The sequence below is a fragment of the Bos indicus genome, chromosome 6, assembly GCF_029378745.1.
Source record: "Bos indicus isolate NIAB-ARS_2022 breed Sahiwal x Tharparkar chromosome 6, NIAB-ARS_B.indTharparkar_mat_pri_1.0, whole genome shotgun sequence".
Lineage (NCBI taxonomy): Eukaryota > Metazoa > Chordata > Mammalia > Artiodactyla > Bovidae > Bos > Bos indicus.
The window spans coordinates 78185158-78200385 of record NC_091765.1 but is presented as its reverse complement, the minus strand read 5'-3'; the positions used below and the strand labels follow the sequence as shown (position 1 = coordinate 78200385).

General features: G+C 37.3%; 1 protein-coding gene across 21 annotated transcripts in view; it reads right to left on the bottom strand.

Annotated features, from left to right (window-relative positions):
- The window catches only part of ADGRL3 (adhesion G protein-coupled receptor L3), a 943166-nt gene that overhangs the window by 162273 nt on the left and 765665 nt on the right, over positions 1-15228 (bottom strand). For 17 of the 21 annotated variants that reach the window (XM_070791494.1, XM_070791493.1, XM_070791500.1 and 14 more), the window contains one exon: positions 14711-14749. The exons of the other annotated variants lie outside the window; for them this stretch is intronic. In XM_070791494.1, the coding sequence (XP_070647595.1) occupies positions 14711-14749 (39 nt within the window). The remainder of the gene's footprint in view (positions 1-14710; positions 14750-15228) is intronic. 21 annotated transcript variants of the gene reach the window in all.

Below are 15228 nucleotides of genomic sequence, written 5' to 3'. Positions count from 1 at the left end.
GGGTAAATCAGGTCTTCCTACCAATCATCTATCTATTTATCATGTAAAATAAAAGGAAAATATACATGATGGGGGATTCAGAGTTAGGGGTAGGGTTGGGGACAGGGTGGCTTTTGATTTTACTTAGGATGGTCCAAGTGGGCCTCCTTGAAAATGTAATGATTTTAAAAAGACAAAGTTGCTGAGAGAGTTATCCATGTAGATATTTGGAGGAGGTATTCCAAAAGGGTGAATAAACAGAATGCAATTCAACAAGTGGAAATATGCTTTGCATATTTCAAAATCTTAGAGAGGCCCATGTTTCAAGCTTTATTTAGAAAACAGGAGGTGGCGGGGGTGAACCAAATCAATTGAGTAGGTGAACACTGCACATGAAACTAGTTTTCAGGTGAAGACTGGGAATTCAGTTATGAATTTGATGCCTATTTAAAAAAAAAGTGAAGATTTGAAAAGTTACCTTCAAACTAATTTTGGAGTTCACGAAAGTGGTCTGTGCTGTAGATAACATCTGTGAGTCTTAGGCACATAGGTGCCACTTAAATCAACTAGATCACATAGGAGTGTCAGAACAAAGAGCAAACAAGAGCCGACTGAGCTAAGAGGCACCCAAACCCATGGATTTAGAAGAAAAGGAGTGAAGAAAGGAGACTGCAAAGAAGCATCAAGAGGAGGAAAATCAAGAGAATGGGTTTTCTTCAGGATAGTGTATTAAAGAAGACAAAGAAATCAACTGTGTCTTCTGACTGGTTAAGTACAGTTAATTGACATCTGACTACAGAGTTCATCAGCATGAAATCATTAATGACCTCAACTAGTACAGCTGCAGTAAGGTAGTGAGGGCAAAGTCTGATGAGATGAAATTAAGAGACAGTAAAAGGAGAGGGGCTGGTGACAGTGATGTAGAGAAGTGTTTTGAGAATTTCTACTGTGGTGGAAATGTTGTTGCTGTTGTTGTTCAGTAGCTAAGAAGTGTCCAACTCTTTGTGAATCCATGGACTGCCACACAACAGACGTCCCCGCCCTTCACTATCTCTCGGAGCTTGCTCAAACTCATTTCCACTGAGTCAGAGATGTCATGCAACCATCTCATCCTCTGTAGCTCCGATCTCCTCCTGCCCTCAGTCTTTTCCAGCATCAGAGTCTTTTCCAATGAGTCGGCTCCTCTAATCAGGTAGCCAGAGTATTGGAGCTACAGCTTCAGCATCAGCCCTTCTGATGAATATTCAGGGTTGATGTCCTTGAGGATGTATTGGTTTTATCCCTTTGCTGTCCAAGAGACTCTCAAGAGTATTCTCCACACCACAATTGGAAAGCATCGATTCTTCAGCACTGAGTCTTCTTTACGGTCCAACTCTCATATCTGTACGTAACTACAAGAAAAACCATAGCTTTGCCTACATGGACCTCTGTTGGCACCATGATGTCTCTGCTTTTTAATATGCTGTTTAGATTTGTCTAGGATTTTTCTGGGTGGTGCTAGTAGTAAAGAACATGTCTGCCAGTGCAGGAGATGTAAGAGACATGGGTTTGATTCCTGAGTCAGGAAGATCCCCTGTAGGAGGAAATGGCAACCCATTTCAGAATTCTTGCCTGGAGAATGCCATGGATAGAGGAGCCTGGAAGGCTACAGTCCAGAGAGTTACAAAGAGTCAGACCTGACTGAAGCAATTAGCATGCACACACTAGGTTTGTCATAGCTTTGCTTACAAGTAGCAAGCGTCTTTTAATGTCATGCCTGCAGTCACCATTTTCAGTGATTCTAGAACCCAAGAGAATAAAATCTGTCACTGTTTGCACTTGTTTCCCTTCTATTTGCCATGAAGTGGAGTGATAGGACTGGATGTCATGATCTTAGTTTTTTTGAATGTTTAATTTAAGCTAGTTTTTCACTCTCCTCTTTTACCACATGAAGAGACTCTTTAGTTCCTCTTAGCTTTAAGTCATTAGAGTGGTATTATCCTCATATCTAAGGTTGTTGCTATTTCTCCTAGCAATCTTGATTCCAGCTTGTGCTTCATCCAACCTGGCATTTCGTGTGATGTATTCGGGATATAAGTTAAATGAGCAGGGTGACAATATGCAGCTTTGATGTGTTACTTTTTTAACTTTGAACCAGTCTGTTGTTACATGTAGAGTTCTAACTCTTGCTTCTTGACCTGCATACAGGTTTCTCAAGAGGCAGGTAAAGTGGTCTGGCATTCCCATCTCTTGTGGAGAATTTTCCACAGTTTGTTGTGATCCCCACAATCAAAGGCTTTGAGTGTAGTCAATGCAGCAGAAGTAGATATCTTTCTGGAATCCACTTGCTTTATCTATGAACCAAGAATGTTCAAAACTTCTGTATCATTACATTCATTTTCCAGTCCTGTGGCCACTGCTGACTTTTCTAAATTTGCTGACATATGGAGTCCAGCACTTTTACAGATCATCTTTTAGGATTTGAAATAGCTCAGCTGGAATTTCATCACCTCCACTAGCTTTTTTCATAGTAATGCTTCATAAGGCACACTTGACATCACATTCCAGGGTGTCTGGCTCTAGGTTAGTAACCACACCATGTGGTTATCCAGGTCATTAAGACCTTTTTTTGTATAGTTCTTCCGTGTATTCTTGTCATCTCTTCTTAATCTCTTCAACTTCTGTTATGTCCTTACTATTTCTGTCCTTTATTGTGCCTGTCTTTGCATGACATGTTTCTTTGGTATCTTCAATTTTCTTTAAGAGACCTCTTGTCTTTCCTATTCTTTGATTTCCTCTGATTTCTTTGCAATGTTCAATTAAAAAGGCTTTCACATCTGTCCTTGCTATTCTCTGAAACTCTTCATTCAGTTGGTTATGTCTTTTCCTCTTTTTGCTTCTCTTTTCTCAGCTTCTCTTATTTTCTCAGCTCAAACAAGCAATTTGTCTTCTTCCATTTAATTTTCTTTGGGATGGTTTTGGTCACTGCCTTTGTATAATGTGATGAAGCTCTGCCCATAGTTCTTCAGGCATTCTCTACCAGATCTAGCCCCTTGAATCTATTAGTCAACTATCATAAGGGATTTGATTAAGGAAACATCTGAAAGGCCTAGTGGTTTTCCCTATGTTCTTCAATTTAAGCCTGAATTTTGCAAAAACAAGCTCATTATGTGAGCCACAGTCAGCTCCAGGTCTTATTTTTGCTCACTATATAGAACCTCTCCCCTTTCAGCTGCAAAGAATATAATTAATCTGATTTGGGTATTGACCATCTGGTGATGTCCATGTGTAAAGTTGTCTCTTGTGTTGTTAGAAGAGGATGTTTGCTATGACCAGTGTGCTCTCTTGACAAAACTCTGTTAGCCTTTGTCCTGCTTCATTTTGTATTCCAAGGCCAAACTTATCTGTCACACAGGTATCTCTTGACTTCCTACTTTTACATTCCAATACCCTATGATGAAAAGGACATCTTTGTTTGGTGTTAGTTCTAGACGGTCTTGTATATCTTCACAGAACTGCTCAACTTCAGTTTCTTTAGTATTAGTTGTTGGGGCATAGATGTGCATTGCTGTGATGTTAAATGGTTTGCCTTGGAAACAGAGAGAGGCCGTTCCGTCATTTTTCAGATTGCCCCCAAGTACTGCATTTCAGACTCTTTTGTTGACTACGAGGGCTACTCCAATTCTTCTAAGGGATTCTTGTCCACAGTAGTAGATATAATGGTCATCTAAATTAAATTTGCCCATTCCCATCCATTTCAGTTCACTGATTCCTAGAATGCTGAAGTTCACTCTTTTCATCATCTGCTTCACCATGTCCAATTCACCTTGATTCATAGACCTAACATCCCAGATCCTGGACAATATTTTTATTACAATATCAGACTTTACTTTCACCACCAGACACATCCACAACTGGATCCATTCCTGTTTTAATGCAGCTTCTTCATTCTTTCCAGAGCTATTTCTCTGTTCTTCCTCAGTAGCATATCGACCACCTACTGACCTGGAAGGCTCATCTTTTGGTGTCATATCTTTTTGCCTTTCATACTCTTCAGTGCAAATACCATCAAGCAATTGGAAACATTAGACGAAGGCCTAAATTAAATGGTAAATATTTAGAGGTCATTTTTCATGTGCTAAGTACAATTTAAATGGTCTTCAGGAAACAGGAATAATCCTATTCATGCATCAACTAAATGTTGTCAGATAAGTGAATGCTACTGAGAAGAAGGGAAGGAGAAGTAGAGAAGGAATCCAAGTAGAAGGCACTGTGACTACAAAGGCACAGAAATATGAAATGCAAGTCCTTAGGTCATTTGGGAGTGTAGACTCCAAGTTTATGGAAGAGGCCAGCTAAGATGTGGGAAATCAGCAAGAGGAGTCAAATTCTCAAACACTATAGTCCAAAACAGGACTTTTTTTTTAAGGGAAAAAGACAGTCTTTGAGTGGGATCAAGTCTTGATCAATCTGCATTTTAAAAACATTTCTGTGGCTAGAGAGTATTCAACTATTTGGTGTAGCATTTTATTCAACTGGTTTCCTACTGATAAACTTGTTTTATTGATATAAACTGTGATGCAAGACTGCCTTTGATCATCAGTATATGTTCATTCTTTCAGTAGTGGAATGCTACCACATAACATGAGTTTGCCACAGCTACTCTCAATGTCCTAGTCATAGGCGAGGAGAACAAACACTGTTTTGCAATTGTATGACAAGATTTATAAAGAAACATTATAAAAATATGGATGTGAGCAAAACTAGTCTTCCATGGTAAGATATTTAAGAGGTTGATACAGTAATTGTTTTGAGGAAAGAGATATGAATTACTAGGGAGAGAGGCAGGGCTGCTTGCACCATTCAACTCCGAGGGGACACCACTGAAATACATCACAACATCAGTGGCATGCCTTGGAGTTAGCTATGTGGCCTGAGTGGGAAGGAGACATATCTATTATTCCACTTTTTGAATTTTGTAACATATACCTATATTATCCATTCAGAAAAGTACTTATAAAGAAAGAAATGCCATCTGGAAATAATTTGAAATAACCTTGTTTTTTTTTCCTTTGAACAAAAATGATTGCCTTCAGAATATAACAATCAAAAGGACATTTTAATCTCTACTTAGGATTTAAAAGTAACCATTGGTATTGTATCATCATAACTTTCTGGCAGATATCATATCAAAACTGGATGAATATATCAATATGTACCATCAAATATGAAAAAAAAAATTTTTTTTATTTCATCTAAGAACACTACTTCCCAATAATTCTCTTGTTTTAGACACAGAATCATTGGACACTATGCCCAGCTGCAAAACTGTATCTATCAAAGAAGAATTTACTTATGTAAACTAAACAGCCAAGGGATACAGTTAGGAGTAGGAGAAATGATTAAATGTAGTTGGGTGAGATTTTTGGAAAGTTGTAACAGAAATGAATAGTTTACTGTCCTTCTCTCTGTGTAGAAATTAGCATGAAGTGATGATTGGATGCTAAGTAAGCATCTTGTCATTTTGAAGATAAGCCCAGGTGCTAAATACAATATAGCAGAAAAACAGATGAAGCCTTGGTCTCTGAAATGGAGTGTTCATACTAATCTTGAACTGCTTCAACTGTATTTCCTTTTTATTTATGAAAATAAAGTCCTAGTTTAAGTTACCATAGTTAAGTTTCTGTGACTACTGGCTGTAAAAAGTTCATACATGAGATAAGTGAAAATATAAAAATTATAATTCTGTTAGTAGTAGAATAAAAAAATCATTTGTTTGGTTCCAAGTCATTAGGCAACTACTTTACTGCAAATGACACCTTAAAGCTTTCATTTCTTGTCTAACCTGCACCAGAAATGCTTATGATAGGTTCAGAAAGTAGGATTTTAAATCTCTAATGTTATTTTAAGTGTATTTTTTTCCTTCTGGTTAGGTATATGATCATAAGGCTTTTAAAGACACATAGTAAGGTAAATTGATGTGTACTCTCTTATGTTTGCATAGAAATAATATATATTTATGTTCTGTGTATTTAAAACTTCTTTGAAGGTAAACTCATGTTCAGAGAGCAATGATGAACTAGAATGGACTTTAAAGAAACAATTTTACAATTAAATAATGATCCAGGCTTTAATCAAGAAAGGAGAGAATAAAATTTGGTGGAAAAAAGTGAGAAAATACTTTTGTTTTAGGTGAAAGTATTTTATATAGAAATAAAAGGCCTTTTTCTCCCACCCTTATTAGAATTACTTCCTGAAGCATTTACAAACCATATATATATATATATATATTCTATATTTATTTTATATATATTCCATATATATAAATCACATATATATTCTAGCTATATATATATATATATATATATATGTATATATGTAAACAGGAACATTTTGTTGATTTATAGGAAATGTGCAAAACGGAAGAGTTGGAAATAACTTTGTAAAGCAGCCATCTCTGCCTGATCTGACACACTAGCCACGAGGATTTTGAGAGATTCCCAAAATGATGTTCTTTGCACGTCAAAGCAGAAAGTCCATCATCAATATCTGTCATTATCCTTTGGAAGTTTTCAAATCACTAGATTTATGAACTGACCTGTCCAAGATCTTAAATAATAGCCTGTATAATTTACACTGCTTATATTACATATGGTTTTACTATCTTTTGATTCAACAATTGCCTTATTTAATGACTACAATGTATAAAAAAGAATTCATATCTCTTCTTTATCTAAAGAAAACTACTTTTACACGGAAGTCACTTTCTTTGATCTCAATGTCTTTTAGCAATAGGTTCAGAGCACCAGAAACATGCAGGGTACAGATTTATATTTTCTCTCTTACACAAATCAAGTGCAGATTTATCAAGCTGTGAAATACATTAAGTTCATAGTGTTTTAACAAAGGGTTACCAAATCTCAAGAACCTGGCGTGATTCAAACTACTTTCAGATGTCCTTTTAATTATATTAAATGAAAGTTTGAGTTGGCTTTGATGCTTATGGGCAAACACTGAAATCTCTTGAAAGAGTTGCTAAAAGTACTCCCCATTGCTATAGTTAATATACTACGTTGTATGCACACCACTAGCCAATTTATTCTAGCCACTTTAACAAGGATATCCAGCCTCACAGGCCACAAAGAATAGTATCACAAGTCAAGCAAAGCACAAATCATTAGAAGACTCAAAAACTTGTTTGACATGCACCACGGAGCTCTTTGTCACACAGCCAATTAAGTGACCAAACAAGGAACTTGAAAATACTCATTAATTTCTTCCTAGGAGTATAAATGGAGGTTAGAATCTTTTCTTGTCTCATCCACCAAAGGCACACAAGTAAAACTGGCATAATTCAATTTTCACTTTGTCAAAGGTGCAAGTAGCAACTTAGGTTCACAGAAAGCCTGTATTAAAGAGAGAGAAAAAAAAGAAGCAATAGGTAGAAATGTTTATGTATCCGGGCTTTAGAATCTTTTAAAATTCATCAAATGTTGACATTACTTTTATCACTGAAAAGCTGTATTTGTGTTTCTGAGCAGATTCAGCAGCACCTGACATCTTTTTCTTTTGTGTGAGATAAGAACTTGAGTTGACTCCTGGATGCCATACTCTTCAGGTCCTCCTCCTTCTCTGCTGCTGGTTACTCTTCCTCTCCCAGACCTCATCATATGACAGTGTCCTGGGTCTCAGCCCTAGATTCCTTCCTCTCTATACTCATTTCCTTGATAAACTCATCTAGGAAATGAAACATTGACTGAAAATGCCACTCTCACATTGTTTTTGTTTTTGTTGTTTTCCAGTCGCTCAGTCATGTCCTACTCTTTGCCTTCCCAAAGACTGCAGCATGCCAGGCTTCCCTGCCCTTCACTATCTCCTGGAGCTTGCTTAAACTCATGTTCATTGAATCAGAGAGACCATCAAACCATCCCATCCTCTGTCACGCCCTTCTCCTCCTGGCTTCAGTCTTTCCCAGAATCAGGGTCTTATCTAATGAGTTGGCCCTTCGCCTCAAGTGGCTGAAGTACTGGAGCTTAAGTTTCAGAATCAGTCTTCTAATGAATATTCAGGATTGATTTCCTTTAGGATTGACTGGTTCCTGAAACATTACTAAATGATTACTTCTAGCGTGAACATTCAGCTAAATTTTAAGCTCATATACCTAACTGCAAATTTACCATCAATATTGCATATCTGATAAGAAACTTAACATACTTTTAGTGAGGTTCTTTTCATGTTCCTCCCAAATTGGTCACAGATAGACCATTTCAGTAACGGGCAAATTCATTCTTCCAGTTGCTCAGGCAAAACACTGTGGGTCATTCCAACACCTCTCTTTTCCAGACACTTCACCTTACAATCCCTTCAGTTCAGTTCAGTTGCTCAGTCGTGTCCAACTCTTTATGACCCCATGAACTGCAGCACACCATGCCTTCCTGTCCATCACCAACTCCCGGAGTCCACCCAAACCCATGTCCATTGAGCCGGTGATGCCATCCAACCATCTCATCCTCTGTCGTCCCCTTCTCCTCCTGCCCCCAATCCCTCCCAGCATCAGGGTCTTTTCCAATGAGTCAGCTCTTCGCATCAGGTGGCCAAAGTATTGGAGTTTCAGCTTCAACACCAGTCCTTCCAATGAACACTCAGGACTGATCTCCTTTAGGATGGACTGCCTGGATCTCCTTACAGTCCAAGGGACTCTCAAGAGTCTTCTCCAACACCACAGTTCAAAAGCATCAATTCTTCGGCACTCAGCTTTCTTTATAGTCCAACTCTCACATCCATACATGACCACTGGAAAAACCATAGCCTTGGCCATATGGACCTTTGTTGACAAAGTAATGTCTCTGCTTTTTAATGTGCTGTCTAGGTTGGTCATAACTTACCTTCCAAGGAGTAAGCGTCTTTTAATTTCATGGCTGCAGTCACCATCTGCAGTGATTTTGGAGCCCCAAAAAATAAAGTCTGACACTGTTTCCACTGTTTCCCCATCTATTTGCCATGAAGTGATGGGACCAGATGCCATGATCTTTGTTTTCTGAATGTTGAACTTTAAGCCAACTTTTTCACTCTCCTCTTTCACTTTCATCAAGAGGCTCTTTAGTTCCTCTTCACTTTCTGCCATAAGGGTGGTGTCATCTGCATATCTGAGGTTATTGATATTTCTCCTGGCAATCTTGATTCCAGCTTGTGCTTCGTCCAGCCCAGTGTTTCTCATGATGTACTCTGCATATAAGTTAAATAAGCAGGGTGACAATATACAGCCTTGATGTACTCCTTTTCCTATTTGGAACCAGTCTGTTGTTCCATGTCCAGTTCTAACTGTTGCTTCCTGACCTGCATACAGGTTTCTTAAGAGGCAGGTCCGGTGGTCCGGTATTCCCATCTCTCTCAGAATTTTCCACAGTTTATTGTGATCCACACAGTAAATCCTATTTGTTCCACTTTGAAAAAAAACCTTGAACCAGAAAAATTATTTGAGCATCCCATACTCATATCCTGTTTTAAGTAGTTGTTATTGCCCAAATAGTTACCCTCTTTCAGTCCTTACTTTTCCTGTTATCATCTATTTTCTAATTTTAAAACGTATCAGACCATGTCATCCCTCTGCTCAGAACCCTGGAGTGGTTTCCTCTCTATGAATACAAGCTGAAGTCCTTACAAAGGTCTGTCAGATCTGGGCCCTTGACGTCCTGTCATCCTTTTCTCTTTCACTTCATTCCAGTTGCATTGGCTTCCTAGACAACACAGGCTTATTTCTATCTCAGAAACTTTCTGTTTTCTTTGCTAGAGTGCTTTTTCCTACATATCTTCACAGTTCACCCCTTCATAGTTTTTCTCAAATGTCACCTCACCTCAGTGATGCATTTCTTGCTCTGTTTTTCTCCATAACATTTATTATCATCTCACATACCATATATTTACTGTTTATATTCTGCTACTAGATATTTCACCCTAGGAGAGTGAACAGGGATTTTGACCTGTTGTGGGCACTGCTGTATTCCCAGTACTGAGAGGATTATTGTGCAAATGCGCTCAACTAGTAATTCTTGAATGTTTTTGTTAACTACTGTGTGAGTTTATTATTATTTTTTTTACAGTTGAAGCTGAGGTTGCTTTTACTGTGCTAATATGCGGGGAGCGAGCTCCGCCCCTGGCAAAGGTCATGAGGAAGGAGGCTTGGCATACGCAAAGGTGGGATCAAGCCTCAGGAGTCTCCCTGGAAATTCTCGAGCAATCTACCCCCAAAACCAGAGTCTGCCTACTTTCTGCTTTGTGTTTTCACCTACACCTCTGACTTTACGGGGGACTGTCCTCCACTACCTCTCTCTGAAAAAAGAGTTAGCTTACAGCTCCAGTTAATAATTCCTGGGTGTGACAGTGTTTCAACCTACAAACTCCCTTGGAAGTCCTCTAGCCTGCCTGAATAGGTTTTTCCGGCCACATGTGATTGTTCAGAGCCTCCCAACTGTGAGAGGCATGAGATGTTCTAAACTGTCTAAACACAGATTCTTTTGAGCAGTTAAAAGATTGATTAGAAATTGTATTGGTGAAGGGATTTTCACTTGTTGGGCCAATGTTTGCTGCTAAGTCTCCATATCCCTTACCTCCTGTGTCCCTGGCAGTGTATTGATTAATATAATTGGTGTAAATAGTAGCTTTAATGTTTGTAACCTGGGACCCTTGAGTTAATTCTTTTTCTTGTTATAGCCCACCACACCTTTGCTCTGTAGGAATGCAGCTTTATCTAATGCTTTTGGAGGGTGGCGCTTGACTTATCACCTTTAGAGAAAAATAAGTTTTCTGAAGAAAGGGTCTTAAAATGTTAACAGGCCTCCGGGCCAGAAGATGATGCAAATCACCTAAGCTTTTGCATATGATAAGTTTGCAGGAAGAAAGCCTGGCTTGCTGCATGACTCTACCCCTTCCCCCATTATCCTCTATGCATAACTTAAGGTATAAAAACTACTTTGGAAAATAAAGTGCGGGCCTTGTTCACTGAAACTTGATCTCACCATGTCGTTCTTTCTCTTACCTTCTGGCTGAATTATTCAGCCTCTTTTCTCCACTGAATTTCCTCACTGAGCTATCCTTATTTCAGCCTCTTTTCTCCACTGAATTTCCTCACTGAGCTATCCTTATTCTATTACTCTTTATGTCCTTAATTAAAGTTTAATTAAGCAGTTGTTTCCTGATCCTTGCCGACGCCGTCCCCACTTTGAATTCCCTGGATCCACCGGGGCTGGACCCCGGCACTAATACCTAGGATACAGATTTCTAGTGGATAATGAAGGTGAAACAAACAAAATAAATAAATAAATAAGTAAATATTAAGTCCAAATAAAATAAAATAAGTAAAATCTAATAAAAAGAGGGCTTATTTCCAATACTTTGTAAGACTTAAAACATAGACTATCTGCCTTTTAAAAAAATGAAAAATGGAAGGAAGAATGTGAAGAAGAGAAGAAACCAGGTGTGTGTCTTTAAAAAAAAATTTGCACTTATTTACTAATTGTTAAATCAATCCTTGGCCTAAGTATGCAAATAATAGTGGTTTCCAAAGAATGACTCAAAAGATTCACATCAATAACGATGCATGTGTGCTCAGTCACTCAGTTGTGTCCAGCTCTTTGCAACCCCATGGACTGTAGCCTGGCAGGCTCCTCTCTCCATGGGATTTTCCAAGCAAGAATACTGGAGTAGGTTGCCATTTTCTCCTCCAGGGGATCTTTATGACCCAGGTATTGAACCCCCATCTCCCACATCTCCTACATTGGCAGGCAGACTCCATTACCATCAAGCAAGATTGACTGTGAGTCTCCAGGGAGTCCATGCCACCTATGGGATTTGGAGGAGAAAGGAAACTGCTGGCAAAAGTCAAAACATATTTCTTAACTAGGAAAATGTCCTGCTTTTAAAGCATTTAAAATGGAAAAAAATGAATGTCAGTAAATTTTAATAGTTCCTGCAAAAGAATATGAAATAAGAATTTATGCAAAATGCTTTTCAGTGACGGTCACAATGCCTAATAAATGATTTATTCTTCATATTACATCACTGTTATTCTTAAGATGGTGTTGAAGAAGCACTGGATGCACCAGGATAGAAGCATTAGTGCCATCAGTGCCAGCTGTGTGACCTAGTTCCAGTCATTGGATCTCTCCATATTTCAATTCACTCATCTTCACCTCTATGGCCCCTCCTGGTAATAATATATATGGTAACATATATATTAATATGCATATGGAACACAAGCCTTACTTGTCTTCTCTGGCATAAAACTTAAAACCCTCTTCTAAATGAAGATATGCATTGTGTCTGGGATATGGTAATGATATTTTAATTTGACATATGTGAATACCTATATTTTAATAGTCAACAAAACTTTTAGGGTAATCTAAAATTACAACTGAATAAGGAAAAATAAAATATATTGGACCCAGTTTTTTTATTTTCATTAAACTTCTTGATATAAAAGCATAATAAGTTTTAGGAGATTCATATATTATTTTAAAAAATCAAAGCAACTAACTTTTAATTGCTCACTTATAGATCAGTTATCATAGCTGACTATCGACAGTCCAGATTTCACTGTTATTGTGTGTGTGTGTGAAATAAAAAGTGGGAAGCAAGAAGTAATGAATGGATCTAGATAATTCATAAAATAGACACTGTACTTCTAAATAATTAAATGTTAAATGTATTTAGATGGTCAAAATCATATCTAGAAGAATCACTGCTTGTGCCCATGGAAAGGAAAAAAAAAATTAAGTATCTTATAATAAATATTTTTTTTCAAATTTAGTGCAAAAAACCTTTCTGGTATATTTCATTCCTATTTCACAGGTAGCTTAGAATGTGCTCTGAATATAGAAATAATAGAGAACATGTCTTTAAAAGCCAAATAGACTAAAGATTTAGGTATTATTCAGTCTAGAATTTCACAGAATAATGATCTATACAAAAGGAATAGAAATAATGTCATGTATTAGCAAGCAGAGCATTTCCACTTCACCAATATTCTGTTTGTATTTGGTCTTATCAGATGTTTAGTCAATAGCTGAAACATTTATTCATAGCCAGTCAATTATAACGACAGGAAATCAGCCATTGAATAAACTGTGCTATTAATTTTCCATCAGAGATTCTTGTTTGAATGGCCATGCATTTCATAGAGATTTAAATACTGAAAGGCTAATTCTAATTATTTCCAAGGCCCTATTAAAAGGATAACATAGATTGCAATCAAAAACAATACTAATGTTGCTCAAAAATGATCCTCAGCTTTCAGTTCTGAAGAGTACTTCAATTTTTCCATCTGTTGCACACACAAAGAAGTATATATACATATACCTCCCAAAGTAATTTCTTTTCCAAAATATGAGAAAAACCTGAACAGTTGCTTATATACAACAGTTCATTATTTTATAAGAAAGAATACAAATTAAAAGGTTTTCTTCCTAACCTCTGTTATGCAGATTTCCCCCCCGCTTTAAATGACTGTCTCGCACAATGCCCTTATTGTGAATAAATGGATACAGTTTAATTTCTGGACTACCAATCTGAGAACTAGTAACATGGGTCTTGAGGACATCCTTCTTTACAAATGTAGTTGACCTTCCCCTTTAAAAATGCTGATATATCCACATAGGGAATAACATTTACAGCTACACAGTTTCATATTTTTCTTCCTTCTGATAAAGTTAATTTGTATATTGGAACCCACAGAATGGAAGCTGCCTCAGTAGCCTGGCCCATATCACAAATCTAAACCTGCATTTATGGGAAATGATTGTCAAGGAGCCAATCACAATCCTCTAACCCAGCTCACTTTACCCTAGAAAACTGGATCTGCTAGCCTTATAAGGAAATCCCCAACTTCCTTTGCAATCCCTGTTTCGAGTTGTCTCCATAAAACTAACTCTTGCCCAATATCCCTCAGGAAGAGTGTGCTACTGATGGTGAGGCACTGATTCTGGCAACCCGTGGATTGATTTACCTTGAATAAAGCAGAATGAAGTCATTACTAAAGTATTTTGTTGTTTGACCTTGCCTCCCTTCCTTTGTTCTTTCCTTCACCTCTCTCCTTTCTTCTCTCTCCTATCTTCTGATATCCCCACCCTTCTTTTCCTTCTAAAAATAACTATGAAGCTGGCTTCAGGGATTCCTTTCCACAAGAACTCATAAACATAGAAACTTTTTTTTTTTTTTTTAACCTTGCTTAGAAACAAATTACAACGTTAACTAAAACATTCACATTGGGATTCATGTGCTTATAATGAGTGGAAGAATAAGATCGTTACAGCATGTCTTGATCAATTTGGTACAGAAGTATAACATTCCAAGTATCCTGGAACTGTTGTCTTATTTGATTGAGTGCCATTTCTGGATAACTTGTTAATCAAATATTAACCAGATCAATATATGAATGAAATGTTTTCATAGCCCCCTCTGAAGAAATTGGAGATTTATATATTATATCCAACTCACCTTTCAATGATGATCAAAATTCTCACACCAAAGTTGCACCTCTTAGCTAGTCTGTGATCCTCTTGTATGATAGAGCACTGTCACTTTTCAAATTTCTTTTTAGCACATGCTCTTTCATATAGCTTTCCATTCCCACCCTCTATACCACCCTGAAATTCTTCAAGTTCAATACATTATCATCTTTCTGTCAGATTCCCATACATGCTATTGCCAACAGAGACAATTCAACAACTTAACACATTTATAAAAACGCAGAAAGTACCTGGACATAGGCTCTGCAAGAGCGCTCTCTTTTCTGAAGCTGAATCCATTAAGACAGCAGATTAAACACAGAATAGAAAAAACAAGTTAGTGACAGAAGAAAACAAGAAAAATAAAAGAACACACCTACACAAACACCTTATATTGTTGTGCACTACTTCCTAGAAGAGAATGACAGCTAAGCAGCAGCAAAATGTCAGCATTGGCTTGAAAAATAGTAACCAATACCTTTCCAGAACCCAAGTGATAACTGGATGGTATAAAGCTGTTAATGATGGAAAGAAATCTTAGAATAAATTTAGTAGAAATTAGTAAAAATCAATATGCTTTATTTTTTGACATGATTCATTTCATATGAGGTTAGTTATTAACTTGTGGGCCACAGACGAAGATGTGTTAAGTAATTAAATTATGTCAAGGATTTGAAACCCATTTTTTAAAGATAGTAAATTGCTTGTGGTTTAAAGATAATTTAGGTAGTTAACATGTACCACAAACCATTTGTTCATACATATAAAA